This window comes from Dunckerocampus dactyliophorus, chromosome 13 (genome assembly GCF_027744805.1).
Source record: "Dunckerocampus dactyliophorus isolate RoL2022-P2 chromosome 13, RoL_Ddac_1.1, whole genome shotgun sequence".
Taxonomy (NCBI): domain Eukaryota; kingdom Metazoa; phylum Chordata; class Actinopteri; order Syngnathiformes; family Syngnathidae; genus Dunckerocampus; species Dunckerocampus dactyliophorus.
Genome location: NC_072831.1, coordinates 6,068,939 through 6,084,023, shown reverse-complemented (window position 1 = coordinate 6,084,023; position 15,085 = coordinate 6,068,939). Strand labels below are relative to the sequence as shown.

Here is a 15,085-nt window from a genome sequence, read left to right as displayed (position 1 = left end):
TTAACACAGACATCCAGAATGTTAGGTGGAGGCATGTGCACTCTGACGACTTACAATCAAACTAACACAGACTACAACAAGGAACTTGGCATAGCACGCTGAAAAGACTGCCAAATCAAAACAGAATCAAGCCACAGATTTCCATCCACAGTTTGGTGCCATTCTCAAAAGGCTTAAGAATGTGTTAGGATGAGCCAGAGAAGTGAAATACCCAATTTGCTACAACAAAACAGATTTGAAAAAACTTCTCAGCGATCTGAATGAAGCAATTAGTCCAGTCGTGAATGTTCAAATGATATTTTAAATGACTAGAAATAATCCAGGCTGACAGCAGATTCATCATTCAGTGGCTCTCCAAATACTTTAAACCTCTTGCTGGCTTCTCACGATAAACAGAAATGATAGATCTACAAATATTTCTCTGATACAGAGCTGAAGGCTAATGGGCCAAACATCCAATGTACAGTACCTAAACTGCCCAATGCGAAATGTGGCCACATTGAGGAGTGAATGTCAAACTTTCATTTTTGCTTTCAAAAACTCACTTCATAGCGAATCTGGAAATGAACTGAAGGTGTGATTGTCCCATATTAACTTAATGAAAACATATTATTAGTATCATTATTTTTATGTTTACAGTAATCTCTCGTTATTGCTATTGGTCCCACACCCAACCGTGATAAGTGAAATTCTGCAAAGTAGGATTACTTATTTAGAAATGGAATATTTTTGTAGCTACAGCATAAGAAATCTGTGTACGACATTCAAAAACTTATTAGAGCCCTCTAGACATACAATAACACCCCTATAGTCAACTTTACACTCACATTATCCAATATAGTAGACATAATAAGAGAAAATAAGACATTTGAGACATAAATTAAAGCTTGTGATCATGTGTGTTGCTGTAAATGTGTTCCCTACAGCAGGTGAGTGGGGGGCAGTCAGGAAGGAACATCAGGGGGGCAGAGTCAAGTTTTAGCTTTAGTGGGTTACGGCCGCAACAGGAGCCCGTATGAGGGATTATTGTGCCTGTTGTGAGATAACTGAAACCTGCAATAAAAGCCTGTTGTTTCGGCGATCAAGTCTGGTGCTTGTGTGTCTCACGAGCATTACAGTAACATTACTGACACCTAGTGACCAGTGTAGAACACTATATGTCATCACAATGTCTTTCAATTAGTTTTCTGAATGCCTTCATGCCGTACTATGCTTCATTTAGGCAAAACACATATTACATTTGCAAATGTGCATATTTTTTTCTAATAATAGGCCATATTTAACCATAAAACAGCATGATTTATTAATTAATATGTTTTTGGAAAACTGCTTAGAGTGAAGCCGTGAAATTGGAAGTGCAAAGTGGCGAGGGATTACAGTATTTGAATAAAGTTGGGAGTAAATGGTACTGAATATAGCATGGCATATTTTAAATACTGATAACTATCAAACCTGGTGGGTCAGATTGGTGTGAGTTTCATAAATGAGCCCCGGTTTGTTCAAATATGAAAGAGAAACAACCCACAGTTGGGGGAAATAATACTAATCTCACATGGCAAAGACATGAACAGTTCATAATTTTATGGTAGGTTTACTTTAACCTAGAGACAGATGATCAAATTGATTGTGAAATAAGTATTTGATCCCCTAGCACAACATTACTTGATGATGAAACCCTTGTTGGGAAGCACAGGGGTTACTTGTAGTTGGTTGCCAGGATTGCACATCAGATGGGATTTTGGTCCACTCCTTTTTTACAGATACAGATACAGTTTCTGAGGGAGACCTCCCTCTGCAGACTTTCTATGGGATTGAGGTCCAGAGACTGGCTAGGCCACTCCAGGATTTTAATGTGCTTCTTCTTGAGCCACTCATTTGTTGCTTTAGCTTTATGTTTTAGGTCATGGTCATGCTGGAAGACCCATCCACAACCCACCTTCAGTGTTCTAGGTGAGGCCAGGAGGTTCTTATCCATGGTGATCCAGTTCTTGGCCCCGTTCATCAGCCCCTCAATCCAAGCGCCTCCCTAACCTTTCTCAGAATCATCTTTACCCCACGAGGTGAAATTGTTAATGGGGCTCCAGGCAAGGATGATTGCATGTTATCTTGTATTTCTTCCATTTTCTCTTCAAGAAAGGCCTCACAAACCTTCTTGGGAACAGGACTAATCGGTGTGCTTCATGAGCTTCATGGGCACATAACCTGTCTGTGAGGGGGGGAATTAGAAGGGCATCATATAACTACTTTCCCCACTTCATATACAGCATCTATGAAGCATACATCCATTCATCCATCTTCTTCCGCTTATCCACAGTATCAGGTATTGAGCAACAGCCTCAGATGAGAAGCCCAGACTTTCCTCTCCCTCGTTGCTTCGTCCAGCTCCTCAGATACTGAGGCATTCCCAGGCCAGTTGAGAGACATGGTCTCTCCAACGTGTCCTGAGTCTTCCCCAAGGTCTCTTACTGGTTGTATGTGCCCCGAACACCTAACCCCAAGGACGAGATACCTCATCTGTACCTTCAGCAAGATGCTTGGAGAAAAAGGGAATACTGTTGGCGTAATAATTTAAAAACACAAGAGTTCAGTCAATTGGCCTGTCTTTAGCACTCCGTCCAAGATTACAACTGTGGTTAAAGATGATTCTGGGCAAGCTGAAGAAGCAGCCTATAATTACATGAGAGAATCAGAATCATCTTTATTGGCCGAGTTGTTGCCAGTAGTTGGTTTCGGTCAAGTAGTTCTAGAAGAATACATTATGCATGAATACACATTGAGTGTATACACAGTACAGCTATTAGAGCTATTTATAGGTTTAAAAAATTCAACTGGAAAGAAAAATTGGCGTGCAGTACAGCAGAAAGGCTGATAAAACCCAAATGTGCAAAAAACAGTAAAGTTCCAATGCTACAATAACGGGTGCCGAGATAACGGTAGAGCAGATGCGTGCAAAGTGTCATAGTCGTCATGCTAATTACATGCTAACAACATACTGGTCAACTGTTTATGAGCTTGATGGCAATGGCAAAGGAGCTGTTGGAATGTCTGTTGTGTGTGCGGTGTTCTGCAGCACCGACCAGATGGAAAGAATTGGAAGAGGTCATTATAACAGCGGGATGAGTCAGAAAGGATCCTGCCTCAAGTCCTCAAGAGTGAGCAGAGGGGCACCAATATTTCTTTCTGCAGTCCTTACTGTTTGTTGCAGTCTTTTTTTGTCCTTTTATCTGAAGAACCAAACCAGTGTGTGATGGACAAACACAGTACTGATTCAGACACTGCTGTTAGGAACTGTACTAACATATCCTGTGGCAGATCATGCTTCCTTAGAAGCCGCAGAAAGTACAGTATATCCTCTGCAGAGCCTTACTGACGATGTTTGTTTTCCACTTCAGGTGTTGAGGAAGAGTAGTTCTCAGGAACTTGAAGGTCTTTGACCGTTGACACAATGCTGTTTGGTCAGAGCCAGGGTTAGCATTGGTGATGGATGTCTACTGGTATCCAGCATCACCTCCACTGTCTGGGACGTGTTTAGCTATAAAAGCACCATCTACCTCCAATGACTGTGATGTTGTCTATACCTGTAAACTTGACAAGCTTGATCTCTGGTTGAGTCAAGCTGCAGTCATTCATGTACATGGAGAAGAGGACAGACAACACATCCTTGGGGGTCCCCAGTGTTGATGGTACGTGTAGATGATGTTTCTCCCAGTCTCACCCGCTTAACCCTCTCCTACAGGAAGCTTTAGATCCACTGGTAAGTACATGTAGTGGGTGAAACACCAAGCTGGAGGAGTTCAGAGAAGACAAACGCAAAGCTCAAGTCCACAAAGAGGATCCTGGATGTAATGCAGCTCTGTGTTCCCCATTATCCACTGACCTGTTTGCTTTGGAAGTCAACTGCAGGGCTACAACAGGTGTCGTGTGAAAATCTTCAGGTTGTACATGAGGCGTTCAAATTACTTGATGACTATAAATGTCAGACCAACAGTCCTGTCGTCATTCTGTCCTGAGATGTCAGATTTCGTGGGGATGGGAATAAGAGCATTTGCAGCACGATTGGACTTCAAGCACTTCCAAAGATTTGGTCTGCATGAGGACCGAAGCCGGCTGACCAACACAGACCTTTAGGCAGGATGGAAAGATGCGATCCTGTCCAGAAGGAGCTTGTTATGCCCCAAAGCAACGCAAGGGCTCAAGAAGAATCACATTACAATCCTGGAGTGGCCTGGCCAGTCCCCAGACCTTAGTCCTCTAGAAAATCTGTGGAAGGAGATGAAACTTTGAGTTGCTGAATGACAGCCTCAAAACCTTCAGGATTTGGAGAGTATCAGTAAAGAGGGTTGGACCAAAATCCCTCTTGAGATGTGCACAAACCATATGATCGACTATAAGGAATGTCTCTCGAAACAAGGGCTTCTCCACCAAGTCATGTTTTGTATGAGGCTCACACTTTTTCACTCAATAATTTTTAAAATTGTGCTAATTTATTAATGTGTTTGTTTAATTGTTACATAATTGTTATTTGTTGACTTTATTTATTGACTACTTTTGTACATACGCTGAGTCTCATTAAAATGAACATACTATAAAAACACTATTCGTGTAAATACACCTACAGAATCAGCAAGGATCAAATAATTTAAATAACAAATATAATACATATTTACTTTACTGCCACCCCACTATTGGAGTTCTACCCATTTCTTATGTTTACTGTAATTGAGGTTTCTCTGACATAAAAATGAATCTGAGAATTCCACTGTCACTAGAGCAGCTCTGTAACAAAGAAAATATTGATACGATGTCAATGGCAGAACAAAGTCACCTTAATGCTCACCTGTCGAAGGTCCAAATCAGTGATCAATTCCTCATGAGAAGAACACCGGACCAGATTTCCCATTATATAATTTCAAATACACACTGTGCAGTCATTTTTACAAATGAAATGAAATCCACAAGTGATGTTAACTTTAGGATTTACAGTACATGCCAAACGTTTGGACACACCTTCTATTCAATGTGTTTTCTTTATTTTCATGACTATTTTACATTGTAGATTCTGAAAACGTGGAATTATGTACACTCATATTACAGAAAATATAACAAAATAAAATAAGACATAAATGTGTGCATGTGCTCCGGTGCTAGGGGAACTGAGTGGGAGGGCGAACAGGTAGTGATCTCGGGGGTTCAGAGTTTAATTTTAGTTTGACGTAGGTTACAGCTACAACAGTAGCCTGTGTTTTTATCAGGGATTTTATTAACAATTATGTGCCTGTTGTGAGATAATTCAGACCTGCAATAAAAGCCTGTTGTTCCGGCAATCAAGTCTGGTGCTTGTGTGTCTCATCAAACATTGGAGTGTGTTTTAGAATGCGTCTTCTGAATGCCTTATGTTTGTAAATACACACTTGGGGGTAATTTTATTTTATTGATTGTATGTTTTGATATTGTTAAATTGTCTTTTTATGCTGTTGTTTATATTCTTTTATACTGTTATATTTATATATTATGTTTGTCGATACAAATATATTTTTGTGTACCTAAAATCTTTGTCCTGTGTTTTATTCTGATTATAATCACGATCAACAAATTAAAGGCAAAATCGTATCAGTATCGGCAAAACGAGCCATGTATTTAGTTGGTTATCAATATCAAAATGTGCTGTATCCCCCACACTCCAGTGTGCATGGAGGAAAATACTGACTTTACAACATAGTATATTCATACATACATATAGAAATTAAAATATCTTTTTTCTCTCTGTGATATTAACATGTTCATGTACAGTAATATATATATAATGTACTGTAATGCAGGTTTGGGTAAAGTGAACATTCAAACTGCCATTGACATTGAAAGTATCCACCACTAAAAGAATGTGCGCACCCAACATGAAATGCACATTGCAAACACCAACATATACATTCACGAGCACACAACTCTATAAATGACACTTTATTCATTTTCACATCATGGAACATTGTTAAGGAATTATCCAGTTGTAAATGTCCACACATTGATGAACGATGCAGTTTATATGCTTTTGCATAGCAGGCCAAAAATGTGTTGGGTCACAATAATGTCTGCAGTATTGTCAATAATAACAGATCGTACAACATGAAGTACTTTGTATTTCAAGGATCTTTCGTTCCGCATTTACTGTAAGTTTCTGATGTTATCTTACTGTGTACAGGGTGCTCCTAAAGTCACATATAGTACACATATATTATTATTAGTGTTTATTTAATTATACTAGTATATGCTAAACAAAAAAACGTATATATATCTGCCCTGACTTTAGGGACAACCTGCGGAGTCGCAGACTGAGCTGGATCTTGGTCAAGCAACAAACTGCATCAATGAAAAACAATTTCAAGAGAGTGAAAAATACAAAATTTGTCAACTTACATCAACATATTGCCCGCATGAATTTGGCAGAAAGAAAAGAATTTACAAAATAAAAGTTGTATAATGGATATCCATTTTGTACCATTAAAAATACTGTATTGTTTTCCATCAGAGGGTGTATTCTAGCTTAAACATGACAGTACAGGGAGGCAACAGCACACACATTCACACCACAAAACATAAAAATAAACACCATAATTCTGTTTTTATATTTAATTTCTCACTCTGTAAATAATTTGCTTTGTTCTGTGTTTTTACAAAAAAAAAAAAATGCGTATCTACATTTTTTTTTTCCACTGCAGTACTTCAATAGTATCTAAACTCTATTCATGTTGGAGTTAAGTTGATATTAGATTCTCATTTTGTTTTTATAGAGTAGAATGAATAAATTCACTTTACATTTTCAGATACCTCTAACAACAAGGGAGCAGGTGAAGAAGGGGTGGGACCTATGAACATGTTACATAGGAAATGAGGCTGATGAGGGTGACAGTGTAAGTCAGTTGCCATGTCCATGTAAAGGCAGAACGAGGCGGTCGGGCGGCAATAGAGCTTTTGGCTGTAAGGAAGGGATGGGGATATACAAACAATGAGCATATACATGCCCATCTACATAAAAGAACAGAAGAACTCTAACACTGACAGGTCTGACAAACCCTAAACTGCAACTTTTTAGCCATGCAATTCTTTTTGATTCCCTTACAAAGTATTATTCAGTAAATATTCACTAGTTTTGTTAAACTGGTGTTTCCAGATTTAGAGCCATCTACATACTGTAAAGGAAAACTTTACTTTTTTGGAGTTTCGCCAGCATCAGCCACGTTCTTTATGTGAGACAAGAACACACATCCATATAGCTGCCTCATGCTGGCAGTTTTTCCCTAACAATGCAGTTAATTGAATTCACCTATTTCGCCTATAAAGCCCTCTAAAAAAAAAAAAAAACATCCAAAAACCGCCAACATCGTTCCTATATTAACCAAGCTAAAGCGATATTGTTATTGTAGGAGCTAACACAGAGGAACTACCTTTCTGGCATAGATTGATTGTGTACAGTATATAGCTCTGATATCAAGCACTATGTGCTCCACGTATCAGAATCAATATCATGGTGACTTACTCGATGGAGTGCTAAGTCTGTCTGGTCCAGCTGGCCCGGGGCGTCTTTTCCAGTTGATTTTGGGTCGGTGGAAAAAAGCTTCTAACACTGCAGGGTTTGTGAGAGCTAACAATTCGTTGGTATGATGCAGTCACTTGGAGCGGTGTCCTCCTCGCCAGATACTGAAAGCCTTTCCATCGATGGTAGTGCAGTGTGCCAGTCAGTACAGCAGAAACACTAAAGTGCCAGCATGGCTCGGCAAGCTCCGGTCCTGACTCTCTTGGCAACCATCTGCACCTGTAGCTCTTCCTCCATATATTCAGGCTCAAAAAGATAAGGCTCTGGAACGGCTTGCATCTAAAACGTTGAATGTTTATGGATGTTTTTTAAGAGGGCTTTATAGGCAAAATAGACAAATCCACATTACGTGCTTTGTTAGTGAAAAACTGCCAGCACGAGGAGGCTATCTAGAATGCACCAAAAAGGGGAAGAGGTGTGTTCTTGTCTCACATGAGGATTGTGGATGACGGCCAAAATTCCAAAAAAAGTGCATTTCTTAAAAATTTCGGGCTTGAGATTAATTAGTTTTTAATCTCATTTGCAAAGAAAGCACGCATCTGAAGGAAAACACACAAAGTAGTTAGTAGTCGTTAGTAGTAGACGTACAGGGTGTCCATAAAGTCTCTTTACAATTTAAAAAATGTATTACAAAAGCAATTGATGAGATATGTTCAGATTTGTTTGATGTATTCAGCGATTATCAGTTTTTAATCACATTGCATTTGTGTATTTCCGCTACCCTGATAAAATAGTTTTCGTTAAATAACCCGGTCCCCCCAAAATGGCTACCCCTCAAGAAAAGGTGTATGGTGGTTTTATGAAACATCGGACATCAAAGACCTGAAGCACATTGCCACCATTGATGAGATCATGGCAAGAAATAGACTACTGTACGCTTCGTGCAACTAATGGTGCCCATATAGAGGTGAAAAAAAATCCCAATATATCCCCCCCAATATCTACTCTCCATTTGCAATAATTCCACGGACATGCCTATATGTTTGTTTTTGTGATAAATTTGTTAAATTGTGAAGAGACTTTATGGACATGCTGTTCTAAATCCGAAATGGTCAAATTATATAGGAAATGTTTAACAATGGTTTTTAATTGGAATCCAATTGTGGAAAAGAAAGCAAGAAAAAAAAAACACTTAAAGTTAAACCAAAATACCCTTTGGATTAATCATAAAAAAGACCTGTTCAAACTATCAAATGCAAAATGTTAAAGATGAAAGAACAAAGCCATTTAAAGGTTTTGCACACACTACAACCAGATGCACACAAGAGAAAACAGACACTGGCGAGAGAGGGACTCGACTAAGGGACGGGCTCCTCTCTCATGTGTTTCTTGATGGCAAATCTTTTCTGTAATGTCAATCTTTAAACATGGACCGGCCGTGCAGTCTGGGTGTACAGAGAGTGACAATACTGGCTGGAAATGAGTTAATATTGTTTTCTTTTTGTTTAGTTTTAGTTGTACTGCAGGATGTTGATGCATGCTTAAAGTAAGTTGCATTTAGGGAAAGTAGAAAAGAAAAGAACATAGAAAACTGGGGGGAGGTAAGACTGACTGAAATCGATGACTGACAGACTCTGTGTCCCAATTCCACAGCATAAATGCTATACATTGTCATGACAGTATAACATTTGATCAATTTAGATCAACTTCCGTTACATGTCTGGCTCACCCGACACTTTACTTGGAATTTAGAGACAAATTGGGATACAGGTCCGCTTGAACTAATAGCAGTGGAGGACAGGAACAAAATACAACAATTAAACATACACTGGATATAAAAATTCAACACATCCCCAATAAAATATATACTTTATGATCAGTTGGATTTTATTTTGGGAGCAAAACGCAGAAATTATAACGCAGTTAGTATTGTGCAAGTGTGGAAACCCTCATATTTGGGACTGTATTAAAAAATCACCTGATCTAGCTAAATTTAGCTGAGATTTTCTGGGTTACACCTTTGGTTTTGTTCACACCTGTCAGGTTTGGCTCTATTCATACAAACTGCAGTTGTGATTGCTCGGACTGTGTGATTGTATTGGTCAAGTGCGAACACTGGTGATATGGAAATTTAAAAGCAATAAAAAGCAGACCGAAATCTCTCTCTCAGTCAACTCTGTTGTCATTCTGTTGACTTCAGCTTAAAGGAAAACTGCACCTTTTTTGGAATTTTGGAATGAACACATGTCTTTCTCTTTTCTGTGCATTTTAACGATGTAAAAACAGCTAAAAAGAGTGAGCTCATTACTGCATGTATGGGACATACTTATTCCTCCGATAAAGTCGTCTGAAAGAGCGCCAACAACGCTCGATTTACATATAACGTGACATGCATATTAACCAGGCTACAGCGACATTGCTATTATTATTATTAACATTATTATTGTTGAAGGTTTTTCGAGGTGTTTTAGTAGCAGTCTTTGTAGGCCGCATAGGTGTATCCCATTACTTGCACTACTGTGCTGTCACTTTTTATATCTTTGAAATGCACAGAAAAGAGAAAGCCATATGTGTTTACGTCTTATACAAGGATTGTATAAGACTTATAAAGTCCTTTTTCCCTCACTCTTCAAAGTAACAAAGTAACTTCAAAGTAACAGTTTATTCTGGCAGCTATTTGCGGAAAATTTGAACGTTTTTCAAGACAGGTCAACGGGTACGTATGTGAATGTAGCTCAGCAGACAGTGTACCGGTAGTTGTTTTGATAGTTTGAGTTGCGTCACAGAGGTGTCACAACCACTGTCCAATCGGTTAGTGACTACACTGAGCAATTTTTGAACAGTACAGTACAGTACAGAACAGTACAGTACAGAACAGTACAGTACAGTGCCAAACTACAAGTGTGAACACAGCATCAAATACACTTGCTATAACAAAGGCATCAAAGGATTCCAATTGTAATTGCATATAGATCAGGAGAAAAATTCAAAAGAACTGTCATAGAATTTGTTGGTACTTCCAAAGGTACGGCGAAACGGTGACATTACCAAGAACTGGCTACGCAAAATGACAAAAGTCAGTAACAAAATGACCTATGAGTCAAAAATAAATCAAAATGAACAAAAGAATGACTCCACTAGAATTAAAGAAATGTTAGGGAATGGCCCAGTCTGATCTCACATCTGAATCCAACTGAAAATCTGTTGGCTACCTGAGAAAAGATGTTTCAACCAAAATATCTGTATAAGGGTGGTCACGCTCCAAAACCATGTTTCATTTCAGTGTTTTTTTTATTTTCAATTTCGGGATGTGTTGACTTTTGATTTCCACTGTATATTAACAGTATGTCATGGATGGTAACTGTCAATTGACAAGCTTAAAGTATATATCCATTAAACACATTTTACATTTTTAAATAAATTCACTCCCAGTTTCCAGTACATTTGACATTATCTCCACCGCCAGGCAGACTAACCCTGGACTAACACAAGTGTTGTATGGATACAGGCTTTAAACTTTTAGTGTCCTTTGACATGTATGTTGTCTATAAAAATATAATCAAGTAAACTCCATTAGATGGCATAGAGAGTATTTCATATCAATGTGTGTCTCTGTGTGTAGTACAAGTATATGCTCTGTACGTGGTTAACTAAAACCGGGATTTTCATTTTGTTCGATGCAAATGCTTTAGCCAAACAAAGCGAAACAACACATCCATCAGAAGTTCCTACAGGCTTTTCGTGTTATGTTTCGTGGTTATTTTGTGCTAAATTATTAATACGTACGCGGAAGAATATGTCGTCGTGTATTGCTCTACTGACGATGGACGTCACTTTTGTTCTTTTTAGTTCAAATTATGCATCGTAGAATGCTGAGAAAGTGGAGAAACGCCACGCTGACTGCATGATTCGCCCAAGCAGACTGTAGACGTAGAATCCTAAGGGATTTCCCCTGACGGACCAAGCTCCTGTCCAAGTTTGCTAACATTCGTATCTTGTTATTGTTCTTCCTACCACCAGCTTTTAACTCAGCTTATTGTTAAAATAGTAGTACTGCCCTGTTATTATTATATACTGTACATCTGTATACAGTATACATTGTGACATTGTAGTCCACTGACCCTCTCGATCTACCTCCTCTAGTTTTGAATATGACACGATCTCCAAACCTACTGACAAAAACCTGATAAAGCGAGTCAAAATTCAAATCCAAATCAAAACGTGCTTATTTTGTGCAGTGATCAATCACTGTCACATCATAAAAAAACGTGAAGACAACTATATAATGTTCATGTCCATGAAAACTAAAGGCAAATAAAACCTTGCACTCACAAAACATTCATGTCAGTGATAACGACGGTGATGATTGGACACCGCCTGATTTTTAGATGATTATTTTTTTATTTACGTCAATTAATTTGACCGCGTAACTGTAGCATAGCTTCTTGCTTTGCAGCTGGTGTCTATTAGGAGCAAAACATAAGGCGAATTAACGCAAAGGTAACACAAAAGGTAACAATTGTCATCAGGTTTCCAAAGTTCCCATACATAATTGTCATTATTATGAATCACGACTTCATTTCACTCGTATTTTAAAAGGATAATTGGGATTTTTTGCCATTAAGTTGTATATGACATCCCCATCAGCAGTGTAGTCCATCAATGATTGGTCCCGTGAGCCCAGTTCTGGTCGGATTTCGGTGATGAGAAATGTAGTTCCGGTTAGTTATCGGGGTTACTTAAGTAAAGAGTGACACTGAACAGCCAATGGCGCACATTAATACGACGTCAGAGAAAGTAAAGCCGAGCGATTAGTGAGGTCTGATTTTCTTAAGAGGAGGCATTTTTGTCATGCAAATGTGTTACTATTTCGAACGCATATTGTTTTGAGAAGCCAAACTCTTCCCTAATAACTAACCGGAACAATGTTTGTCATCACCCATACCCGACCAGAACTGGGCTCATGGGACCAAGTGCGGGGTAAATCATTGCTGGACGACACCGCTGATGGGGAACTTTGTGGCAAAAAATCCAAACTATCCCTTCAAGGTCGTTCACTGGCGAATGACTAAAGTATGACAAAAACGTTTTCACGTTTAAGATACTGAAGTTCACAAGAAGAAGTGAAACATACAATACTGATGTTCATTGCAACGAAATGAGTTAATGATGTACTGTATGTTTGTGTACTTATGTACTGTATATTGATCGGTCCTGTCCCAGAATACCAGTGATTTCTTATCCTAATCATTGGCCATGGCTCTGTAATGTATTGTTTTCAAACTATCCTCGCTTGCCATCTTATGAAATCGATCATTAAGGACACAACGGATGGACAACAGAGAACAGTATCACTAAACAACTTGACAACCAAAGAAACATAACAAAAGAAAGATAATGCAGGGGACATTTGATGTTGCTGTGACCGCAAAAATGATTTCCAGATACAATGAATGCAGACAAAGCAATCAATTTTGTCCCTTAGGGAATGTAAAACTAAGGCTCATGCAAACTGACCAACAACGTTAATTCTGAACAAACCGTAGTCATAATCATCAAAATGTAGATGGCAAAAAACAAACAAACAAAAAAAACATTTCCATACCACTGAGGGCAAAATGTCTTCAAATGTTTGGTACATTGTAGCATAAGAATGCAAGGATGTTTTCAAATTTTTCAAATGAAAGCATGATCAAATAGATTTAATTTGAGTCTTACAGGTTACTGTGTAAATAAGAATTTGCCTTGGGAATGTTTTCATCTGTCTGCTATGAAAGTGAAAGCAAATACAGTGTTCCCTTGTTTATCGCGGGGGATATGTTCCCAAAATAGGCTGCAATAAGTGAAATCTGCTAAATAGCCAACTTTATTTGCTTACAATTACTATACACGTTATAAGGCTGTAAAACCCCTCACCATACACTTTATATACTTTTCTCAGACAGGCATTAACATTTTCTCACATTTCTCTCGTTTAAACACTGTCAAAGCTCAATTTTCATTTGAATTTTAATGATCAACTACTAGGTTGGACACAAGAAATTATTAAGTGACTCACTCGTATTTCACTCCTCTGACTGTGCTTCGCCTTGGCGACGTTTGGCTGTAGTATTTTTGTATCCTTGCTAAAACATATTGCTCCTGCCGTCGTCGTCCTCCTCATCCTACTCCTTGCACCGAAAATTCATTTAGCCGGTTAGCTTCTTCTTCTTCTATTGTTTATTGGCGGTGAGAAAGCAGCTCACACAGTTGGCTAGTTTTCTAGCAACTATTAACCACAACAGGAAACGACATGAAGGAGATTGATTAACAATGGTCTACAACCAATCAGGACGCAGAACACAATGGGCGGGTTCTCCCTTAGCCGATAAAAACTCAATATGGCTCTATACTTTGCTGTTATTGTCTGCTGTGGGTTCCTAATGTAACGCATACTGAGACAGGTGGAGCGGCACTGTCTTCAACTCTCACATGAGTATACAGCACCCTCTACTGGTAGCAGTAGTAAATACAATGACAGACACATACTGTACAACAGAGCACCGATAGATCGCTCTTAAACACCACAAGGATACGCTGCCAAAAAATGCAAAATTGCAATTTAAAAAATCTGCAAAGGTGAACCGCGATGTAGCGAGGGAACACTGTATAGAAACAATGGACATGTGGAGGGCAAAGCACAGGCAAAGAAAAGTAGCAGACAGGTGGGAGTGGCTTCATCACTAAATTTCAATCAAATAAAAGGGCTAATAATACTAAGAAAGAAAAGACAAACAGAAAAGTCAATTTGGAATTGACAGATGGTGTGAATTTCTGTGTAAACACATGATTGGATGACTGGGGCCCTGTCTTTGTCTTTCTTCACAAATCCCCATGAATCTCAGAATACACAGCACAGCTTTAAAGTCATTTACGTAATGATCTCCTGCATACTCTTTAAAAGAAATTGGGAATGGCCAACTGATTGTCCGCTAAAATGTCTGACAAGAGAAAGAGAGAAAAAATATGCCCTTTAACACTTTGTTTTGGTTCCATGTTGGTAGAAGGAATAATCATACATTCAAGCAAATGTGGAAATTCCCAAATTCTTTCAAATGTATTCTCTACTAAGGATTAATTGTGTTTGATCTTTTAGTATTTTGGTGCAAAAAGACAGAATAACAAGTACGCTTGTGAGCAAAACCCAAAAAAGAAATAGAAATAAATAAATACAGAAATTCAATGATATCTGTTCTCTCTGTTCTCTCTAGATAACACAAATGCAGGCATCTAAATATGGGAATTCAAACACAAAGTAAATGATGAAAACAAAATAGCACACAACAACTTGAGAATTCTTGAGAAAATTCAGTGAAAATGGAATTGGTTTTGCTAAAAAAATAAAAAGAAAAAAAAAAGAAGTAAGGTGATGAATGGCAGCATCACTGGTTCCTAATGGTTCACTTTTGTACAAATTTCAGTCATTTGCGATGACACGGACTTGCTAACATTTTTTTCTCTCAGCAAAGGAAATTTGTATGTGTGCATGTGGCCTTGGTTACCACTTAGGATGACCCC

General features: G+C 38.5%; 1 protein-coding gene across 15 annotated transcripts in view; it reads right to left on the bottom strand.

The window, feature by feature from the left end:
• Positions 1-15,085, bottom strand: part of nrxn3a (neurexin 3a) — a 177,105-nt gene that overhangs the window by 2,427 nt on the left and 159,593 nt on the right. For 4 of the 15 annotated variants that reach the window (XR_008573311.1, XR_008573313.1, XR_008573312.1 and 1 more), the window contains exon 24: positions 6,412-8,127. The exons of 5 other annotated variants lie outside the window; for them this stretch is intronic. Coding sequence is in view for 1 of the 10 variants with exons in the window: in XM_054795482.1 (XP_054651457.1) it covers positions 6,861-6,970 (110 nt within the window). In the remaining 9 variants the exon portion in view is untranslated. Of the gene's footprint in view, positions 1-7; positions 14,509-15,085 lie in introns of those variants that run through there. 6 more of the 15 variants (XR_008573306.1, XR_008573308.1, XR_008573307.1 and 3 more) reach the window with 3 other exon arrangements.